Source organism: Stigmatopora nigra, chromosome 7, assembly GCF_051989575.1.
Source record: "Stigmatopora nigra isolate UIUO_SnigA chromosome 7, RoL_Snig_1.1, whole genome shotgun sequence".
NCBI classification, from domain to species: domain Eukaryota; kingdom Metazoa; phylum Chordata; class Actinopteri; order Syngnathiformes; family Syngnathidae; genus Stigmatopora; species Stigmatopora nigra.
Window position 1 is genome coordinate 13843157 of NC_135514.1, and position 23162 is coordinate 13866318.

The 23162-nt window shown below is 37.4% G+C and overlaps 1 protein-coding gene across 2 annotated transcripts in view; it reads right to left on the reverse strand.

Moving 5' to 3' along the window:
• Window positions 1-23162, reverse strand: part of dgkb (diacylglycerol kinase, beta) — a 50116-nt gene that overhangs the window by 18872 nt on the left and 8082 nt on the right. For both annotated transcript variants that reach the window (XM_077721291.1, XM_077721292.1), the window contains exons 8-20: window positions 22570-22644; window positions 21787-21906; window positions 21406-21523; window positions 20334-20422; window positions 20047-20163; window positions 18938-19036; window positions 18666-18767; window positions 16909-16982; window positions 15246-15320; window positions 12120-12205; window positions 11505-11594; window positions 10371-10531; window positions 3846-3910 (exon numbers count right to left, since the gene is read on the reverse strand). In XM_077721291.1, coding sequence (XP_077577417.1) covers window positions 3846-3910; window positions 10371-10531; window positions 11505-11594; window positions 12120-12205; window positions 15246-15320; window positions 16909-16982; window positions 18666-18767; window positions 18938-19036; window positions 20047-20163; window positions 20334-20422; window positions 21406-21523; window positions 21787-21906; window positions 22570-22644 — 1271 coding nt within the window. The remainder of the gene's footprint in view (window positions 1-3845; window positions 3911-10370; window positions 10532-11504; window positions 11595-12119; window positions 12206-15245; window positions 15321-16908; window positions 16983-18665; window positions 18768-18937; window positions 19037-20046; window positions 20164-20333; window positions 20423-21405; window positions 21524-21786; window positions 21907-22569; window positions 22645-23162) is intronic.

Genomic DNA, 23162 nt, shown 5'->3' on the forward strand with positions numbered 1-23162 from the left:
TTGATGGTCTATTTCTTTCAAATCGCGATTGAACATCAAAGTTATGATTTGAAGTTACTTGGAATATTTGTTTTAATTCTAAAAAATGTGTGTCCATGTATATGTGTGTATATATGTATGTATATATGTATATATATATATATATATATATATATATATATATATATATATATATATATATATATATATATATATATATATATATATATATATATATATATATATATATATATATATATATATATATATATATATATATATATATATATATATATATATATATATATATATATATCTATATATATCTATATATATATATATATATATATATATATATATATATATATATACATAAATACACATACATATATACACACATATATTGTTGTGTGTGTATATGTGTGAATATATGTATATGTGTGTATTTATGTATATATGTATGTGTATGTGTGTATATATGTATATATGTATATGTGTATATATGTATATTTGTATATTTGTATATATGTATATATGTGTATGTGTATATAGGTATGTGTATGTGTGTATATATGTATATGTGTATATATGTATATATGTACATTTGTATATATGTATATATGTGTATATGTGTGAATATATGTATATGTGTATATGTGTGTATTTATGTATATATGTATGTGTATGTGTATATATGTGTGTATATATGTATATGTGTATATACGTAAATGTGTATATATGTATACGTGTATATATGTATACGTGTATATATGTATACGTGTATATATGTATACGTGTATATATGTATACGTGTATATATGTATACGTGTATATATGTATACGTGTATATATGTATACGTGTATATATGTATACGTGTATATATGTATATGTGTGTATATGTACGTGAATATATGTATATATGTATTTATATATATGTTTGTGTATGTGTGTGGGTGTATATATGTATATGTATTTATGTCATTAATCATATTTAAAATATTTTTTATAAGAATAGCAATAATACCTAATATTTATGTTTCTTTTAAAAGACAAAAAGTCTGTAAAGGCTGAAGGTCAACTTATAAATAGCTGTTCACTGTTTCTGAAAGATTGTATCGTTTTGTCCCTTTTTTTAACGTCATGGGATGTCAACACGGGGCATTTTCCGTTGTTTCCTGGCCATTTTTGCCAGGCTTCCTTGAAAAATGATTGAGGTATTTTAAGAAAATGATTCTGTCTGTTATTTGAATCCTGTTAATAATTCACGGCGGCGAATGGCTTTAGGATCTCTCTATTACACACTATCCTTGCCACTTCAATAATGCATGCTGATAGTTTCACAAGGTAGCCCACATTTTTGTTGGATTTATCCACGGGCTTCGTGACCGTTGGAAACGACGCGACTTATCATTGTGCTACCAAAAAAAAAATGGCGGCTGGTGTAAAACGGGACGGAATGTGCACTTGTTTTATAAAAGGCTTTTTATTTAAATCATGTTTATAAACCCAAAATGTTTTTTAAACCATGTTTAAAAACCAAAAATGTTTTATAAACCATGTTTAAAAACCAAAAATGTTTTTGAACCTTGTTTAAACCCCAAAAATATTTTTAAACCATGTTTAATCACCAAAAAGATTTTTTAAACAATGTTTAAAAACCAAAAATGTTTTAAACCATTCTGAAAATCCAAAAATGTTTTTAAACCATGTTTAAAAACCAAAAATATTTTTAAACCATGTTTAAAAACCAAAAATATTTTTAAACCATGTTTAATCACAAAAAATATTTTTAAACAATGTTTAAAAACCAAACATGTTTTTAAACCATGTTTAAAACACAAAAATATTTTTAAACCATGTTTAAAACCCAAACATAGTTTTTAAACCATGTTTAATCACCAAAAATACTTTTAAAACAATGTTTAAAAACCAAAAATGTTTTTAAACCATTTTTTAAAACCAAAAATGTTTTTAAAGCGTGTTTAAAAACCAAAAAGATTTTTAAACCATGTTTAATCAATAAAAAATATTTTTAAACAATGTTTAAACACCAAAAACACTTTTTAAACATGTTTAAAAACCAAAAATATTTTTAAACCATTTTTAAAACCAAAAATATTTTCTAAACCATTAATAAAACCAAAAATATTTTTAAACCACTTTTAAAAACCCCCAAAAATGGTTTTTAACCCATGTTTTAAAAACAAAAAAATGTTTTTTAAACCCCGATTAAAAGACAAAAATTACTGTCTATCCCAATCTATGGCAGCCAATGAGAAAAAAAATTTAATAAGCCTGAAAAGGCATAAACATCCGCCATGTTTTCTCCAAAATGCCATTTGGAACGTTGACTTGACATTAGGCCGCCATGTGCGTCAGGAGGATGTGGCGTGGCTAAATGGCGGAGCGTGATCAGGCTAACATATGTTAACGAGCGCAAATGGGATTATTAGGAGGCGGCGTGTCATGGCTCTGACTGATCCGCCATGTCAAACTAGCCAAGCCAATTCAATTAGGCCCTGGATGACTCCCCGCCGCTAGTGGAGATGTATGGGCGCACGTTAAATATTGATGGAAACATAGTGGAGATGCCACATTTGTCCGCGTGCCAAAGGTGAACACGTCTCCCGCGGCTCATCACAAAGGCTAAATATGAGGAGCGTCCATTCGTCATAGGACGCCACGCTAAACGGCGCCGAGACGAGACGCTGCTTTAATGATGTTCCCTTCGGACAGGCTCCGCCTACTCGAATTTAAGACATGGTTTTTGTCCTTTGGCCACCAGTTGAGAAAAACAAAACTCAAAATTTTTTGGTCATTTCTGCTTGGAAATGTATAATTACAATTCACATGAATTGCTACGTCTATTATGAGTTAAATAATACGAAATATAACATATTATAAATATTTAAGTAGTTATCAGGAGGTTTAAGTGGCAATGTTATCATGATGCTAAGCTAAATGAACCCCCATTGTTCTAACAAGCTAGCATGATGCTAGTTAGGCCTTAAAAATCCATAAATTAAACCCAGGGTCAAAAATGGAGCAAAGAAAGTCTAGGAAAGTACAGTAGCATATTTTCTCGCATATTAGCCGCCTTCACTTATAAGCCACACCCTTAAAATAGTTGAATTTTACAATTTCTCACGTATAAGCCGCCTCCAGGTATAAGCCACACCCTTAAAATTGTTGAAATTTATAATTTGTCGCATATAAGCCGCCTCCACGTATAAGCAATACCAGAAAAATTGTTGTATTTTACAATTTCCCACGTATAAGCCACACCCTTAAAATTGTTGAAATTTATAATTTCTCGCGTATAAGCCGCCTCCACGTATAAGCAATACCCTAAAAATTGTTGAATTTTACAATTTCTCACGTATAAGCCGCCTCCACGTATAAGCAATACCCTAAAAATTGCTCAAATTTACAATTTCTCGCGTATAAGCCAGCTCCGCGTATAAGCCACACCCCTAAACTTGCTGAATTTTACAATTTCTCGCATATTAGCCACCCCCACGTATAAGCCACACCCTTAAAACTGTTAAATTTTAAAATTTCTCACGTATAAGCCGCCTCCACAAATAGGCCACACCTTAAAATTACCTAAATATAGTTGAATTTTACAATTTCTCGCGTATAAGTCGCCCCCTGATTCACAATTTTCATCTCCATATTCATATTTGTAATACAGTACAAATGTGTTATGGCGTTTTGTGTATGTCAAGTCTAATTAGTACATATATGAACCATACCCTCAATTCAGTCATCATTTTTTTTAACGACAAATACAGTATATGTGAAAGAAAACACATTAATCACATAAAAAGTAGACATTTTAAAAGGTTCATTTAACTTAACCTACCTGCTGTTGAATTTCTCAGGGTGCTTCTCTCTCATCACATGGAAGCGATGTGCAATGGAGGCATCCTACAAAAACAAGGAAAATATATAATTAAGACGCTTTTTATTATCAAAACCTAACACAAAACGACTACTGTTCAAAAAATGGGACGTATTCAAACGGTTATATGATCAGAAAGCTCATCATTGTGAATTTTAAGTCAAATTCGAACTCATTAAGAGCGCCACACGCCATGCGCTAACACCTTAGCATTAGAAGCAACCCGAAGTCGCAGCTTTCGACGCGGTTGCGTCGAATTAAGCTAACGTGCGGCGTCGCTAATGAACGGCAGCGGACGCCATGGGAAAAGCAAACTCCGACACTCTTGACCGCCTTTACACCCTCTTCGGCGCCCCCTCCCCAGGTCAGAAGAGAAGTGTGAACGTTAGCTAAAGTAGCACATGCTAGAGAAGCGTGACTTAACACTGACGCTTAGCAGGCATGCTAATACTTTGCCGTCTCCTCGGACTATTTAGGCATCCTAAATGAGGAAAAAAAGTTTGGTTTGGACTTTAGATTAAATTCTACAACAAATATAGCCTCCCGAATTTGATAGAAAATATGACTTTTTAGCTTTCAGTAAAACAATCCTTAAAAATCTGTTTTTGATGAACAAAAGGCTGCATTGTCTTGCTAAAAGGTGTTTGGTCTTTTTCTTTAATTTATGCTAATATATGCTCAATTCAATCATAATTATTTAAGTGACAAATATGGTGTCAAAGTGGTGGCCCGCGGGCCAAATCTGGCCCACCGAAATTATTTTGTATGGCCCGGAAAGTAAATCAAAAGTGCAGACTTTCTGTTTTAGGATCAAATTAAAATGAAGAGTATAGATGTATATTAAATTTCCTGATTTTCCCCTTTTTAAATCAATAATTGTATTTTTTATTCATTTTTTTCTGTTTTTAGTTCAAAAATCATTTTGTAAAATCTAAAATTATATTTTAAAAAAGCTCAAATAAACATTGTTTTAGATCTATAAAAAAACTGAATATTCAGGGCTTTTAATCTAGTTCTTTTAACCCATTTATAAATAAAAAAATCTAAATATTATATCTAAAATGGTCCGGCCCACAAAAAAATCGAGTTGACGCTAATGCAGCCCATGAACCAACTCGAGTCTGACTACAGTAATCCCTTGATTATCGCAGTTAATGTAGATCAGAAAATTAACAAAAAAAAATGCAAATAATAATTTAATAATTCTCATTTTTTTATCAATTTGTTTCTGTGTTTTTAGTTCAAAAATCATTTGGTAAAATCTAAAAATATATTTTAAAAAAAGCTAAAATAAACAGTTTTAGATCTATTAAAAAACTGAATATTGAGGGATTTTATTCTAGTTCTTTTAATCCATTTAAAAAAATATATATATAAATATTATCTAAAATAGTCTGGCCCACAAAATCGAGTTGAAATTAAAGTTGCCACCCTTGGTGTACATTTATCCCTTGATTATCGCATTTAATTTAGGCCAAAAAAAACGCAAAGTAAAGTCAACCATATTTAAAAAAAAATTAAATATATATATATTTTTTTATTTCATTGCTGAGTCCTACTAGCAAGCGGAGGACAGGGGAGTGGCTTCACTTTTGAGTTTCAGAGTGAATTTTCACTTTTAGGAATTGAGAAAAAAAAATTAACAAAAAAAAAAAAATTCTACCAAAAAAAAAATCTGATGTCGTAAAACCGCACTATTTGAGGGATTACTGTACATGCAAAAAAATACAGTAAATATTTAACTTGACGCACTATCAAGTAACGCTAGTTGTTTACTATTCACACTGTGTTTTTAGCGCGTATAAGGTGTTTAATGTAAAGCTAGATGTGCGCCTTCAAGCTTCAACTAATCAAACGGCATTTCCTTTAATTCACACTTCTAAGTATCAATCACAAAATGCTGGCAAGGCCTTTAGGGGATAACATAAAAAAAAATGGCTGAACTCAGCAAACTTGTCTGACTCGATAAAAAAATTGAAAACGATACGGCAAAGCTAGTGACCGCAAACTTTTGGTTATTATCATTTTTTTTTGTTCCAAAGCTTGTTCCTCCCTGGCCTCCTTCCAAAAAATGTGTTTTGATCCACCCCCTTTTTGATTGGCAGTACTGAAAAACATGGAGGACCCCCTGCTAGCGCGCAAATGTAGCTGAAGCCAAAAGAGGAAGGCAAACAACAAGGTAAGAATAACAAAAAAAACGAACAAAAAAAAAATCAATGGCTCTTTTCTTGATCTCTACTGAAGAAGACCAAAAGAAGTGTTTTTTTGGGGTTTTTTTTTGGTTGATCCCCTGCAGACGGACGGGCCAAGTGAGATGATGGACGTATCTGAGAAAAGTTCATTCTCTTAACAAACATTACAAGAGCTATAAGCCGGGAGGGAGTTAGTTAGCTAGTTAGTTGTCTCCCTTTTGAGTTGAGTTGTTGACAAGCAACACCAAAAGCTTCACAGCGGCGACTTAAAGAGGTCAAGCTGCTCGGTCGTGGCGGCCATTTGTTGCGGGGGAAACTTTATTTTTTTGATGCAAGGGGATGAGAAACTTAAGAAGGTCTATTGTGTTTGGACTACATGAAAAATTTAGGCAGAAATTAATCTTTTTAAGTAACTTTTGGGCCTAGGGACCACATTGACTTTAAAAATTTGACAGATGGGCGGGGTCAGCACAAGATTTGATACATATAAAAAAGTGCATCCGTTAACAGTACATATGAAACATAAATAGAAAAAAGGACTAAAGTGTGAAAATACTCATCTCTCATCATTCAAGTAAAAAGTATAAAGTACAAAGTCAAGTAAAAGGAATGTATTAAGAAATATTAAAATGTCATTTAAAAAATGATAGAGGGGCTGTAAAACACGAAAAAAAGTGCATCCGTTAACAGTACATATGAAACATAAACAAAAAAAAAGGAATCAAGTATTAACATACTCATTATGAAAGTAAAAAGTACAAAGTTAAGTAAAAGGAATGTATTAACAAATATTAAAATGTAATTTAAAAAAAATGATAAAAAGGGCTGTAAAACATTAAAAACAAATAAAAGTGGCCAGACCTACTGTCACTGGCTTCCGCGTGATGGCGCCATCTTAGTTAAAAAAAATAAAAAAAGATTAAAAAAAAAAACATTTGGACAACATCGGCGGGCGGGATTAAAAGGCCTAGCGGGCCGGAAGTGGCCCGCGGGCCGTAGTTTTACAGCCCCTCTATCTTTTTTTTAAATGACATTTTAATTTTTCTAATACATTCCTTTGTACTTTATACTTTTTACTTCAATGGTGAGTATGTTAATACTTGAGTCCTTGTTTTCTGTTTCTGTTTCATATGTACTGTTAACGGATGCACTTTTTTATATGTATCCTATCTTGTGCTGACCTGGCCCATCTGTCAAATTTTTAAACTCAATGTTGCCCCCACAAACTCCAATGCTGCTCGTCATATTAATGAAAATTAACAGAAGAGGACACTGTGCAAAGAAGAAGAAGCCAACCATCCACCTATGACATACCCCAGTAGCAAAATGGGATTAAACCTATTTTTTAAACCACTTTTTGTGTTTATTTTACAAAAAAAAAAAACTCTGGTTAGAGGCTCAACAAAATCCAATCTATCAAAGCAACACAGTGTCCCCTCAGGTGATTGTCCGACTTTAATACCAAGAAAAAAACCGCAAAAACAAACATAAAAGTACATGTTTCTCAAAAATGTAGTAAATGGAGACAAGTGTAACTGGAACTAAAATATCCCAGCAGCCACCTGATCTTCCTTCCAAGTCTGCGGCTAAGGACGTTCAAATAATTACCAATGTAAAAACGTGGCAGGGGAATTAATGCGGGACATGTGTAATGTCCTCTCATAGCTCAAAGTTTAGTCCAATTAGGAAGGAGGCTGTGGCGCTTTCACGTCGGAGAGTAATGTCCGCCGACAGGAACGTGGCACGGTCATTATGCCGACTGACTGCATTATGCTAGCGAAGAGCACACCCTGATTAGTTCTGTCTCTCAGGCTTGATTGAGATCATTACATGTCATGTTGAATTTGGGGATAGAAAAAAAATTGGCTTTTTTAATGCATGTGTGTAGAAAAGACACATATCGGTGTGTCTTTTTTTAGTGTAGGGATGTCCAAACTTTTTTTTTTTTAAATCTCTAAGGGCCACTTTAAAAAGTGTTTTTACTTTTATTTGTCATGTAGATGATCGGAATTTAGTCAAAACATTTTTTTTCTAAATAATGGGTTTGAAAAAGTATTTTACGCATACCTGTCAATTGTTTCCCTTATTAATGATTGGAATTCTCCTTATTAAACGATAAAAAAATAATAATAATTTACTCACAAAGGGTGTACTTAAGTCTAAAATGTTCTCCAAAGTGGACAGGGTTTTCAGATTAGAGCCAAAATGGCTAAAAACGAGCCCAGTTGACAAAAAAGATACTTGAAAACAAAACAAACAAATCCCCTACAAAAGTTGTTAAACGGCATACACAATTTCAAATGATCAAAAAATGTATAAAATACAGGAAAAAAGTTGACCGTCCGGGACGAAATGTCCGGTGACGAAATGTCCGGGGACAAAAATGTCCGGGGACGAAAATGTCCGGGGACGAAAATGTCCGGGGACGAAAATGTCCGGGGACGAAAATGTCCGGGGACGAAAATGTCCGGGGACGAAAATGTCCGGGGACGAAAATGTCCGGGGACGAAAATGTCCGGGGACGAAAATGTCCGGGGACGAAAATGTCCGGGGACGAAAATGTCCGGGGACGAAAATGTCCGGGGACGAAAATGTCCGGGCAAGAAAATGTCCGGGGAAGAAAATGTCCGGGGACGAAAATGTCCGTTTGACGAAATGTCCGTTCGCCAAAATGTCCGTTCGCCGAAATGTCCGTTCGCTGAAATGTCCGTTCGCCGAAATGCCTGTTCGCCGAAATGTCCGTTCGCCGAAATGTCTGTTTGCCGAAATGTCCGTTCGACGAAATGTCCGTTTGCCGAAATGTCCGTTCGCCGAAATGTCCGGGGACGAAATGTCCAGGTAGCCAAATTGACGGGTATTTTGTACGTATGAAGTCATTTTCTGCCATTGCTAACGACAAAAGGTCCAATCCATTTAAACTGGGAGGCTGGCAGCGATCGAAAAATAAGTTTCAAAGACTGATTAGAAAATGTGTGAAGTATTTAGTGATAAAATAAACAATTGCTGAAACGCCCTTGAATTTCCAGAGAAACTTTTGTATAAAGTCATCAAGCTACACTACATCGTTAGCACTAGCGACTGCTGATCTTTTGATTTAGGGCCGTGTCATTATAGAAACAATCTACTCCTCATCAGCATAATCTCTAAGGTAATTATTAGCTTGACTTGTCACCTAATCTTTACAGTGGAAAGTGATGTAAAATGTGTCAGAAAATATGAAATGACACTCAAATCTATAGAGAGCTCAAAGTCTTAATCCCCACAAAACAACTTCATTTGTTATCATCATTCCCACTAGCTAATCCTGCGCATTTCATAATGACTATAGCTGCCAAATCATATACCGGAACAAATCATTAGCATTATTTGTAGCATTATATGCACAATACAAACAGATGGTGATTGATTTGGGGATGTAATATTCTGCAAAGGTTTAGTTTTTTGCCAAATTGACCTTCTGCATCTTGTCAAGCAGGCTTTTTTGTGGGTCTACCAATCTTGAAATAGAGAGCAAATTTCATATTATCCATAGTAATTGTAACATATTTGTACTCCCTATTTAAACCAGGAATACGGTGGTGAAAATTGTGAATCAGGGGGCGGCTTAAACGCGAGAAATTGTAAAATTCAATGATTTTAAGGTAATTTTAAGGGAATGGCTTATACGTAGAGGCGGCTAATATGCGAAAAAATACAGTACTTTAACGGTTAACCATGCATTTTATGAAGAAAGTAAAATTCCATAAAACTTTGCAGTTATGCTTCCACCATATGTAAAAACCGAAATAAATAAATCGCAGTTAAGTATTCTCTATTCCCTGTAATGAATATGATTCAATAACAACAAATGCAAAATGTTACGGTCCAATAAACTTTCACCAAACCCCTGGAATAGCCCCAAAATGGCCGACTTCCCGTGTCTTCCTTCCACAGCTTCTTTAGATCTTTTTCTAATACTCCTACTCTGACTTTATACCTAATATACAATTCACATTACACTTTAACCAGCAAATGTTAACGACCATATTTCCTCGCGATATTTGTCCATAATGACCCAAGCCTAATTTGCACTACATTACAATTACCTACAAATCTTTGATATTTGAAATAATTATGGAAAATGATATCAACCTTAAATGAATGCACCCTGTGGGCAAATTGCAATAAAAATTAAAAATAAATCCCACCATAAATTGCATATAATTTTTCCTAACACTGACATCTGGCCATAATTTGATGTTGTGATGGAAGCAAAAGAATCATCAACAAGATGGCGTCTGGGTTTTTGACTCACCACTCCGATGGAGAAGTAGTTGTTGACAATGCTGTAGGGCACGGGGTCGCCGCGCTCGTCCTTGTCATTGGCCGTGACGTCAATTTTCCAACGGTCAAGCATCACCTCGTTGCTGTTTTCAATGTCACGCAAGATCTTGAGCAGGCTCTCGCCTTCGTAGCCTTCAAAATAAAGCAAAGAATAGAGTAGCGGTTAATGATTTACCAAAAGGATTATGTCAAGATTTCTGCATAGGTGACTATGACCTGTTATTACAAATGCTCTCATAATGTTCATGATAAACTCGATTATTTTTAAACTTGATATTTACATTGTATTATGATCTCTACAGAAATTATGAAGTCAACATCATTATGTACAAAAATAAGTTAGCCTAAACAAGCACATTTTGGCGACCAAACATCCGGGCGACCAAACGTACGGGCCACCAAACGTCCGGGTGACCAAACGTCCGAGCACCATGCTAGCCTGCTCCTTATGCGGGTGTCTACCAATAAGCTTCAATCAAACCTACCCAGTTTTTTTATCCACCATACGTGAAACATACCATATTTTCACAACTATAAGGCACACTTAAAAGTCTTACATTTTCTCCAAAATAGGCAAGGGCGCCTTACAATCCAGTGCGCCTTATATATGGAAAAAACAGAACACCAAAAATGAAAAACCACCACTGTCGGATATTTAAAAAACCCACAAACGCCTGAAGTGAAACAATACTGTTAAATATGCAGATGCCATCTTAGTTTACAACATCTTCCATCATATAACTCCTCCCCCACTGCAAGATTTTATACAAAAAAATCCTAAACATCAACAATGGCTGGCTCTAGAGGTGACTGTAAAGTAGTGAGTGAGTGTTTCATACCTGGAAGTCAATAGCAATTACCGTATTTTCACCAAGTCTTAAATTTTCTCCAAAATAGACAGTGCGCCTTATAATACAGTGCGCAGTATAATACAGTGCGCCTTATAATACAGTGCGCCTTATAATACAGTGCGCCTTTTATATGGAAAAATGTCATTCATTGAGTGTGCGCCTTATAGTCGTGAAAATACGGTACTTTAGCATTATTTAGCGCAAACATTCAGTTTCCTAACATATCGGTCAAGACCAAAAATGTGTCCCAGTACCTCCTCCCCAGCGAAGACATCTGGCCAAGTCATTTCCCGTCCCTAAAGGAAGTACACACACGGGTGGGTTCCGTTCCAAGTTGGCTTTATCTGTAAAAAAACGAGAAGAAAAAACCAAAATGAAAGAAAGGTGAACAAACATACACAATTTTGAAGTACTTCTCTGTAGTGCTAGTTAAAGCAAACAACATGGCGATCTATTTCCAGGGGCACGTTTTGCCCGACAACCATTCCCTCTTATTACTTGTCTATTGCTTTGATTGATAAAAATTGAGGCAATTTTTTTTCTTCTCCGCAACCCGTACAACCTGAGACGTAGCGGCCAAATAAAGACGAGTGAACGATTGGTTTCCAATGGTCAAAAAAGATGACTAATATGTTGTTTCAAATCACCCCATTTTACCACCCCTGAACGCACAGACTGGCTTGTAATGAAAGTGTTTACATAGACTCCAAATGTGATTCTACTTGGGCGTCAATCACAATGTGAGCTTTGACGCTTGGAAACAATTATATTTCGCTTTCTGAAAAAGTAATGGGGTCGTTAAAGTTGTTGACGTGACCAAACCGAGTGTAAATGCAGTTGGGAGGGAAAAAAAAGACATTTTTTTGTACCAATAAAGTCCAGAATCCAGCCCACCGTGCCGTCCCCTCCGCACGCCAGCACCCGGAAATCGGGGACTTCACGGAAGAAATTCAACCTGTGAGGGAACAGCAAAGTGTTTTTTTTTTTTTTTTAGGTTTTTTTTGGAATAAAATGAGTGTAAAAAGACAATACATTGACTAAACCAGGGGTGTCAAACATACACCCGCGGGCCGGGAATTTTCTTTAAAATTTGTAGTTCTTGTATTATCCGCTGGGGGCGCATTGTTTTAGTATGTATAGACAACATGAAAGCAACACACATACTTTATTTATGTTCTTATGTTATTCTCTTGTTCATAATATATTGTTTATAATGTAAAAGGGAAATTCTGTTAATAAACATTTGGATAATTTACTCATTCTTTGCACTAATTATTAGTATTACTGACAAATACAAAGGAAAAAAAGTTGGCTTATTGTTAGTTCGATGTCATTTTGCAATGAGTTTACTGGTCCGGCCCGCTTGATCTCAAATTAATCTGGATTCGGCCCGCAGATCAAAGGGAGTTTGACACTCCTGAGCTAACCCTTTTGTCATAAAAGAGTGTTAATCTAGAGTTAAAAAAAAAATTAAACACTTTAAACACGTTTTCCAACATTTAGACCCGCCTTTCATAAGCCAAATACTACCAAAAACTGATTTTCAAGTGTAACTGACTACCCAAACATATTCACTTACTATGAAGACCCGAATAATAGTAGGCACTGGAACAATAGTAGGGAGTGGAAAATTCCAAATGAATTAATAATAGTAGGTACCGGAATAATAGTACTACTAGTACTACTATTACTATTACTACTACTATTACTAGTACTACTACTACTATTACTACTACTACTATTACTACTACTACTACTACTATTACTACTACTACTACTATTACTACTACTACTACTACTACTACTACTACTACTACTACTACTACTACTACTACTACTACTACTATTACTACTACTACTACTACTATTACTACTACTACTACTACTACTACTACTACTATTACTACTACTACTACTACTACTACTACTATTACTACTACTACTACTACTACTATTACTACTACTACTATTACTACTACTACTACTACTACTACTATTACTACTACTACTATTACTACTATTACTACTACTACTATTACTACTATTACTACTACTACTATTACTACTACCACTACTATTACTACTACTACTATTACTACTATTACTACTACTACTATTACTACTATTACTACTACTACTATTACTACTACTACTACTACTACTACTATTACTACTACTACTACTACTATTACTACAACTACTACTATTACTACTACTACTATTACTACTACTACTACTACTACTACTACTACTAATATTCATTATTTTTGGAATTTTCCACTGCCTACTATTATTCCGGTGCCTACTATTATTAATTCATTTGGAATTTTCCACTCTCTACTATTATTCCAGTGCCTACTATTATTCGGGTCTTCATAGTAGTAGTTTTGTCACTTAATTAACGCATACTTGCTAGCATTTTAAGACGCTTTAAGATGTTTTTGGGGCCAGGAATTAAGACGCAGACGATCCCTCCTCACGCCACTTGGCCCCTTCTAATAATAATAATAATAAAATTGCCGATCACTCATCTGCTGCCTGGTGCGGGTTTAATCAGATCACGGCGGCCATGTTCAGTCGAACGTCTTCCGTTCCTTCACAATAAGCAAGCGCTAACTGAATGAAAGGCCCGCATGGCGGCTAAATGACTCGCTCAATTAGACCCGGGCCGGGACGGCTAAACCGCATTAAGCTAGCAAACAGACGGCCGCGCACATGAAAGGCAACTTTGGACCCATTTAAAGAGCAAGAAGCAAACACTTCATTTACGCTTATTGCGTTAGCCTTCGAGCTAATTGACAGCAACGGGGTGTGCGCGCGCCCGCGGCCCGCGACGTCCGCTACGCTAATGCGCCGGAGAAAATATTAACCAGGATGCGGCGCTTTCCAGGTCACTGGGAAGTTTTTTTAGATGAAGGAAGAGGCGTGTGCCGCCCTGAATTATTCCTCATAAAAAGGCCTCGCTAATCCGAGCCAAACAAGACGGCGGCACGACAGAGGGTGTCGGAGGCCAAGGCGGGAAAGCCGACGCGTGGAAATCAAACATTGGTGGTCTTAATCAGTGGGATCTCGCCGTCTAGGAAAGGGGAGCGTTTGTCCGTATGCGCCGTCACGTGTCGGTGAAGGATTCTGCCGCATGCAATGCTAGCTATTACGCGCTAACAATGCAAAAATGTTAGTGCATTTCTGGGCAAAACATAAGCAGATGAAATTTGCGTGGTGGTGCCTTCCTATTTTTGCCTTGAGTGACTTGGGTGAAGTTTTCAAAGTAAAATATGCTTCATGGGTCAACATGTTCTTTTTTAAATAGTTTTTAAAGTATCAGATTTTCCCCTATATTAGCCACATCCTTAAAATTGCTTTAAAAAGTTGAATTTTACAATTTCTCGCGTGGCCCGGACGTTTGGTCGCAAAGGACGTTTGGTCGCAAAGGACGTTTGGTCGCAAAGGACGTTTGGTCGCAAAGGACGTTTGGTCGCAAGGGACGTTTGGTCGCAAAGGACGTTTGATCGCCCCCGGACGTTTGGTCGCCCCGGACGTTTCTGGTCGCCCGGACGTTTTTTGGTCGCCCCGGACGTTTTTTGGTCGCCCCGGACGTTTTTGGTCGCCCCGGACGTTTTTGGTCGTCCCGGACGTTTTTGGTCGCCCCGGACGTTTTTGGTCGCCCCGGACGTTTTTGGTCGCCCCGGACGTTTTTGGTCGCCCTGACGTTTTTTGGTCGCCCCGGACGTTTTTTGGTTGCCCCGGACGTTTGGTCTCCACGGACGTTTGGTCTCCCCGGACGTTTGGTCGCCCCGGACGTTTGGTCGCCCCAGATGTTTTGTCGCCCGGAGGTTATTGCTCTACATATCATTTTACGTTGTTTTATACTCTACACTCACCCAACCACGTCCTACAACTAAGTCCCTCCCACTTAATTTCCGCCTCTAATTTCTATTCACTTTTAGTGGTATGCTAACATGCTAACAAACTAAGTTTGGACAGGTACGACTTACCCTGGCATGGGTCCATTCTTCGCTAGGTTGTACACTTGTCTTGGGTTTAGAAGGTATTGGAACTTCCTGTAGATCCTGTAGTTTTTTTTAGGGCAAACAGAAAGTCTTGTTAAAATTGTAAATAGCTCAAACTGCTGCAATTGATGTTTTTGATAAGCATTTAATATTTATTTTTTTAAAGAAAAAAACGGACTATGAAAAATATTTATTGACCTTATTGTAAAAAATAGTTTTCCCCCCTCATTTTTTCCCATTGATGAAACAATAACACAAAGTATAGTAAATTAAACAAACTAAATAAACATGACATTTACAATTGTGGTTAAAAAAATGGACTTCATTAATTATAATGTGAAATCCCCATTTTCAATTGTGTATATTTGGTCCAAATTTCATCTTGTAAATTATTTTATAATGAGAATACATCTATCAATCCATAGCAACAATGTTTCTAAATTAAAAATTTTTCTAAAAAGTCAAAAACATGGCCATTAAATTTCCTGTGTATTCCAAAGTGTCAAATTTAAGCAAGATCCATGGCCGCCGCCGCCATTGCTTGGTAAGCGTGACACGGCGAGATGGACTGGCCGGCGGCGGGGCGAGACGTACACGGACGGAGAGCCCTTTGAACAGAAGTCATTACCAAGACTAATTCATTTGAATTCCAATTTCATTATGTCAACTGGCTGAAGTCGTATTTTGATCTCATAATTTAAACAAATGGAGGAGAGTCGGCGTAATAAAGAGCGAGTGATGATGTTTCAGTAATAACCCAATTAGCTCGGAGCTACAAAGAGGGCCCGGCCCTGGCCCGGGTGCTTGCTTGTTAGCATGGGTCGCTTTGACTCAGCCACTGACACTCATAGACGTCCAATCCATTTCAACTGGATGTAAAAAAATAGACTGGACATTAATAGTAGCCAATTAAAAGTTAAAATCGGACGGTACGTCTCTGGCTGTCAATCAAAGCTAAAGACTAAGATACTAAAAAAAATGTCAAAAAATACATTTTTAAAGTCCGATCTTTAATTTTTTTGGGTCATCCAATTCCGATCTTTTGAAAATACCGTGATTTCCAATCACATGATCAGTTCGAGGCATCCCTAATTTATTCGCAAACTACGGCTCGCGGGCCACATCCGGCCCGCCAACGTTGTCCAAATATATATATTTTTTTTATCTTTTTAAATATTTTTTTTCTAAATATTTTTTCCCCAAGATGGCGCCGTCACGCGGATGATGAGTGATGAGTATGTGAATACTTTAGTCCTTTTTACATTTATTTTTCATATGTACTGTTAACGGATGCACTTTTTTATTTGTATCGTATCTTCTGCTGACCCCGCCCATCTGTCAAATTTTTTAAAGTCAATGTGCTAATGTGACAGCTAGCTCTCCACCGAACATTGACAGCACTTGGTGTCCAATCGATTTGAAGGGGGAGGCCTGGCAGGAAGCAAACAAACATCCACCCGCTGCCACCCTCTCACTTCAAATGGATTGGACATTTACAAGTGATAAACTAGTGATCAGAGCCAGTAAAAGTGCTCATGCTAAATTTAGTGAGCAACACATTAATCCAGTAATAGCACTTCAAGTAAAATTGGGGGTGAGAATTTAAGAAAGAAAAAAGGAAAATGGAGGGCAAAAATGTTGTACTGACCTTTCTCCCTGTTTGCCGCCACTCTTCGGATTGACAAACACCAGCAGCGGATGAGTGCCCTCGATTGTCGTGATCTGAACGGGAGATGTCAAAACAAAACGTCGGTGTTTGGAGACGGCAGGAAGCTTGGCGGGAATGCGCTTTCAACACGCATCCCTCAACTATTCAACACACACACACACACACAAAAACGCGGCGCAGCTACCGCCAAAAAAACTCGTGTTTCGCTGCCACTGACGGTGCTAGACGTCTAATTCATTTGGATTGGAGCTAGCAACGTTTTAGCGCTTTTAGGTTAATTATTAAATGAACTCATTCTAAGTCAGGAATAGTGTTAAAAAAACTGATTGGGCCAGATATTGCAAAATTACATTCTAGTATTGATTCAAAATATGTCTGTATCAATCTTTACATGTGTTATTTTGGTAGAAGTAGACGGTACCCGGACGCTTGGTCCCCTGGACGCTTGGTCCCCCGGACGCTTGGTCCATAATGAGTGCTATTTAGCTATTTGCGTCCTTTTCATGTTTCCAATCCTGAATTTAAGCAGGTGTGGTCTAAAGCCAGTCTGCACTAAAAACTAAAAACCAGTTTCAGAAATATATAAAAAAATATGCATTTTGATAAGGGTTTTTTTCCATTGCGATTTACACAAAGATCACTAACTTTAGAATCATAATCAATTTGAAATGAGGCGATACTGACCCTTACTAAACCAGTTATACTAGAATTGATGTCTAAAAATGAGCCAAATGTGTCTCTAGAGCCACAGCTTGCAGTCCTTTATCCTTGCCAAGGACCCTGAAAGAATACCTCCATTTTTTTCCCGCGGAATCTCACCCCCGCGAATCACAAGCACCGACTCTTCACCAAAACTGATGAGTCAGCGCGTACTAATTGGCAGCGGCTCGGTCCGCTGCGACCGCGAACGGATTCCCAGAACAGGGAGAGCGCCGCGGGCCGAAGCTGCCAATCGCGCCAACCCAAACAATCTCCAATCCGCTAGCCCTGGTTCGAATGGGACCCTGCGCCATCACCCCCCTCCCCCTTTCTCCCTCCTTGACACAGACGAAGCGCTTAACCCTCCCTCCCTCGCCAGCTATCCCAGCAGGCCGAGGGGGGGAATTAACGAGCGCCCCGTCCAGCCACCGGAGTGATCCATTACTTCCTGTAATTATAAATAATAATCTTGATTATTACGCTGGTTAGCCGGCGAGAGGCAGAGACGGATGTGGCGCGGGACGCCATTCATCATCGCCGTCGCTAGACGAGCCGTCGCCACGGACGCCGTAATGGCTGACGGATATCGAGAGGGAGGCTCGGCGACGGGATAGAAGGAAGCTCAAAAGTCAAAGAGAATTCGCATTTTAGAGTAAATTTGGATTCCAAAACGGCAAAACAAAATTAGGCAAAAACTATGAAAAAAGTGTGAAATATGAAATTTGACTATGTTATGTACTGTAATAGGGAGGTATTTTCTCACATATTAGCCCAGGGGTGGGCAAACATTTGCGCCCGGGGGGCCATATTGACTTTAAACATTTGATTGATGGGCCGGGTCAGCACAAGATAGGATACATATAAAAAAGTGCATCCGTTAACAGTACATATGAAACATAAACAGAAAAAAGGACTTAAGTATTAACATACTCATCATTCATCATTCAAGTCAAAAGTATAAAGTACAAAGTAAAAAGTAATGTATTAAAAATATTTTAAAAAGATAGAGGGGCTGTAAAACACCAAAAATACAGTACCTGAAGGCCTTGCCCGTCCACGGTAACCGAGTTAGCCCGTTGCACTTTCCCCCGACTTGATTGGCTGCAGCGAGAGTCTTTCCTCAACGTCGACTGCCTTTCCTGTGAAGAGGATAAAGAATATATGAATGATGTTCCACCTGCAGGAAGTGTTTTCATTCAAACAAAGGTTTTTCCAAAGACATGTTAGCTTGATCAGGTGATGTGTATTGTGTGTTAGCAGGCAGCTAGCGGAAGTCCAGAATAAGATAAGACAGAAAAAAAAATCTTACCAGAACAACAGGGCAGATGGAGTTGGGCGGCAAGATGTGATCCTTAAGAGGTCCACAGTCACATTCGGGCTTCACGTGGGAGGCACACTTATTATGGAGCTGTCAAGAGATTTTTTTGTGGTAGTTAGTAACCATTTCATTTAAAAAAAATAAAAAAACATTAAAATAAATAACATAAAAATAAAATATATATATATATATTGAGTTGTACCTCTACTTACGAAATTAATTGGTTTTAAACCTTTTTTTGTAACTTGAAAATGTCAATACATTTTTGTATTCAAGTCTCTGGCCGGACGTTTGGTCGCCAGATGTTTGGTCGCCGGACGTTTTGGTTGACAGCTGTTTTCAACAGTACTTACTCTGTCACCATTTGACTGGCAACCAAAAAAACGGGGACCAAAAGTCCGTGCGACCAAACGTCCGGGACGACCATACGCCCGGGCGACCATACGTCCGGGCGACCAAACGTCCGGGCGACCAAACGTCCCCGGGCGACCAAACGTCCCCGGCGACCAAACGTCCCCGGCGACCAAACGTCCCCGGCGACCAAACGTCCCTGACGACCAAACGTCCGAATACCATTCAAGTCAAAATTCAATTTTGTTACCTGTTATTTTAACATATTAAGAGTTCCATAACAATTGATCATATTTCACTCCCTTGACTTCCATTCCAATTTCACCCAATCAAAATGAATTGGACATTTTAGTTAATAAATTAAACCCTAAAAAATGCAAAACCTACCCAATCTGCTCCAATTTCCAATAAATTCCGACCCACCATACGATCTGGGACGTCCCTAATATTATTTTCCGCACTTATCACATCTAAATATGTATAAAAAAATGAAAGACTTGAAAATGTTAGCATATATTTCTTAATGACGCCAATTTTCACCCGAGACAACACGTAAGTGTACTGCAAATGTGTCTTATTTGCATATACCCCCCTCCCCCTCCCACAACGTGTTGCCTTTGGTGTGAGTGTAAATTGGCAAAGCAGGTGTTAAATTAAAAAATAAAAATAAAAAAAACTGCTAACTCTGTCGAACAACAATAACAACAACAACAATAAGCACCAAAAACAAAAGTACCCTCATTTCTCACCGTAATTTGACACCACACGCAATGGAGACCAGTCAGGCCTTGGTAACACTTAATGGTTTTGTGGCACTTGTCACATTTGCTGGGGCAATTCCCTTCTACCCAGAAGTGGTGCATGAGCTGCGGATTAAGAAAAAAAAAACATAAATTGAACAAAGGAATAGGAAAAACAAACGTTTCTGGGGATGATTTTTTTTCCCCGAGGCTAATTAGCAATGCTAAGCAAGCGCTAAGAGAGCTTGAAGAACGCTAGTTTGCCGGTGAGTGCGCGACACTTGAATTGGACGCACCTCTGTGTTTTTCTTGGACTTGACGTAGGTTTTGATGCAAGAGGGCGGCGCGCGGGACACGCAGCGCTCGTGAACGGTGTACTTGCAGACTGGAGGATACAAAAAAATACACCATGATTACAATTTGGAAAAGGGAAATTAGCAGGTTTTTTTGTATGATAAGCAGAGATTTTTGGGGGAAATTTGTTGCTATTGTATAGTGTCACTGTTTTTTTGGTTGTTTTTTTTTTTTACTTTTACATGTGGAATAATTAGGGTATTTTATATATGGTGATAAATACTCTGATAATACTCCATTAATGTTTTAGAGCTGTTGTTGTTGTTGTTTTCTTTGATAAGCAGAGATTTTTTGGGGGAAATTTGTTATTATTGCATAGTGTCAGTTTTTTGTTTTTGTTTTTTTTACATTTAGATGTGGAATAATTTGGGTATTTTTTTACATGGTGATAAATACTCCGATAATACTCTATTTGTGTTTTACGGCTGTTTCATTGTTTTTTTTCTTTGATGAGCAGAGATTTTTTGGGGGAAATTTGTCGTTATTGCATTGTGTCACTGTTTTTTGGGTTGTTTTTTTCCATTTGGATGTGGAATAATTTTGGGTATTTTTTACATGGTGATAAATACTCTGATAATACTCCATTTATGTTTTACAGCTGTTACCTTTTTTTTTCTTTGATAAGCAGATTTTTGGGAGGAAATTTGTCGTTATTGTATAGTCAGTTTTATTGGTGATTTTTTTACATTTTGATGTGGAATAATTTGGGTATTTTTTACATGATATCTGATAATATTCCATTTATGTTTACAGCTGTTTCATTGCCTAACGTATTTAATTTTGGGTGCAATGTCATTATTTGGGAGTTATTGTTTTTTTAAGGTTATTTAAATTTCAAGTTTCCATTTTTTCCATATATAAGGCGCACTGTCTATTTTGGAGAAAATTTAAGACTTTTAAGTGCGCCTTATAGTCGTGAAAATACGGTAAATAAAGTATCCATAGAAAAAAAACATATTAATGCAATATACCACCCCAAAAAAAGGTTTTTGCTGAATTTTTGGTGTCACTTACATGAGCAGCAGAGTCCCTGTTTGCCGAGCCCGATGAGCATATTGAGGCAAAGATTACAATAAGCCGGCTTGTTGAAATGTTTCAGACGCCACACGTGCTGACCATCATCTTTTACGTTCTGCAAACAACCAAAAAAGTTTGTTTAACAGATAAGCAGGGTTTTTATTGGACTTTTATGGCCTTCCAGGTAAGGCTGTCAAAACACAATTAAGGTCAATGATGCAGAAAATTTACACAGTCAATAAACAGGGTGAATGCACGATTTAAAAAAAATATCTTTTTAAAGTTGTTGATTGATGGAGAGATTCTTGGAGTTATAGAGGATGTTTGTCAAATGGCTCCATCTAGGGGTTTTGATTGGAGCTGCATTTGTGTACTCACGGTTTCGAGACCCAAGAGAACCAAAAGTGGGATGGTTGTCATTCCTCCTTGGATCCACTCCTCGAGGGACACGGTACCGTCGTGGTCGTAGTCAATTTCTTGCATCATTTCTTGTAGGATCTAGTCATTAAATAAATAATAAAAGAAAAAAATTAGGTGCAAAAAGTGGACAAAATGTCTGATGAAAATGTCATACCTGGAAGTCAATAGCAATTACCGTATTTTCACCACTATAAGGCGCATGTAAAAGTCTTAAATTTTCTCCAAAATAGACAGTACGCCTTATAATCCAGTGCGCCTTATATATGAAAAAAAAAACAGAAAACCAAAAACGAAAAACCACCACTGTCGGATATTAAAAAAACGCCTGAACTGAAACAATACTGTTAAATATGCAGATGCCATCTTAGTTTTCAAAATCTTCCATCATATAGCTCCTCCCCCACTGCAAAATTTTATACAAAAAAACATTAACAATGGCTGGCTCTAGAGGTGACTGTAAAGTAGTGAGTGCTTCATACCTGGAAGTCAATAGCAATTACCGTATTTTCACCACTATAAGGCGCACTTAAAGTCTTACATTTTCTCCAAAATAGACAGTGCGCCTTATAATACAGTGCGCCTTATATATGGAAAAAATGTCATTCATTGAGGGTGCGCCTTATAGGCGTGAAAATACAGTACTCATTCACGTCAACTGATAATGTCCATTTGGACGACCATTGTCGTCAATGGCAAGCCTCAAAAGGATGAAAATGGATTAGTTGTTGCTTTTCTCCTTACAGGTTTAAGCTCGGTCACATCCCATTCCAGGTACTCGGCCACGTGCATCATCTGCGAGATAATGTGCTCCAGCTCCTACAAAAAAAACAAAACACGTCATTTGGACATGTTGCACAAAAAGACGGTATTTTTGCCGCTAAATGTCCTGCTGGGGGTTGTGTAATAATGGGTTGAGGATGTCAGGGGGGGTCGGTTCGAAGAGCTCTGTGGTGTAATTACAGTATTTTGTTCTGGGTTTTTTTCTCCCCCGAGGGAGGAGCAGAGCAGCTGACATTATTACAAAGTGCATCAGTGACTCTCTTGTGATGATGCTAATAATGCCAAGCTAATGATGGGATGCGCACAACTGCTGCCCATAAATTCACATGCACTTGCCATCTAACTTGGGTTCATTCATGTCAGCCATTGGGTTGGGTTATTTGTTGTTTTCCTTTAAAAAAAAACACATTCTAGGAATAGTAAGGCTTGAATGGACTGGATACAGTTCAAATTAAGGCTGCGACAAAGGATTACCGTATTTTCACGACTATAAGGCGCACTTAAGTCTTAAATTTTCTCTAATATAGACAGGGCGACTTATAATCCAGTGCGCT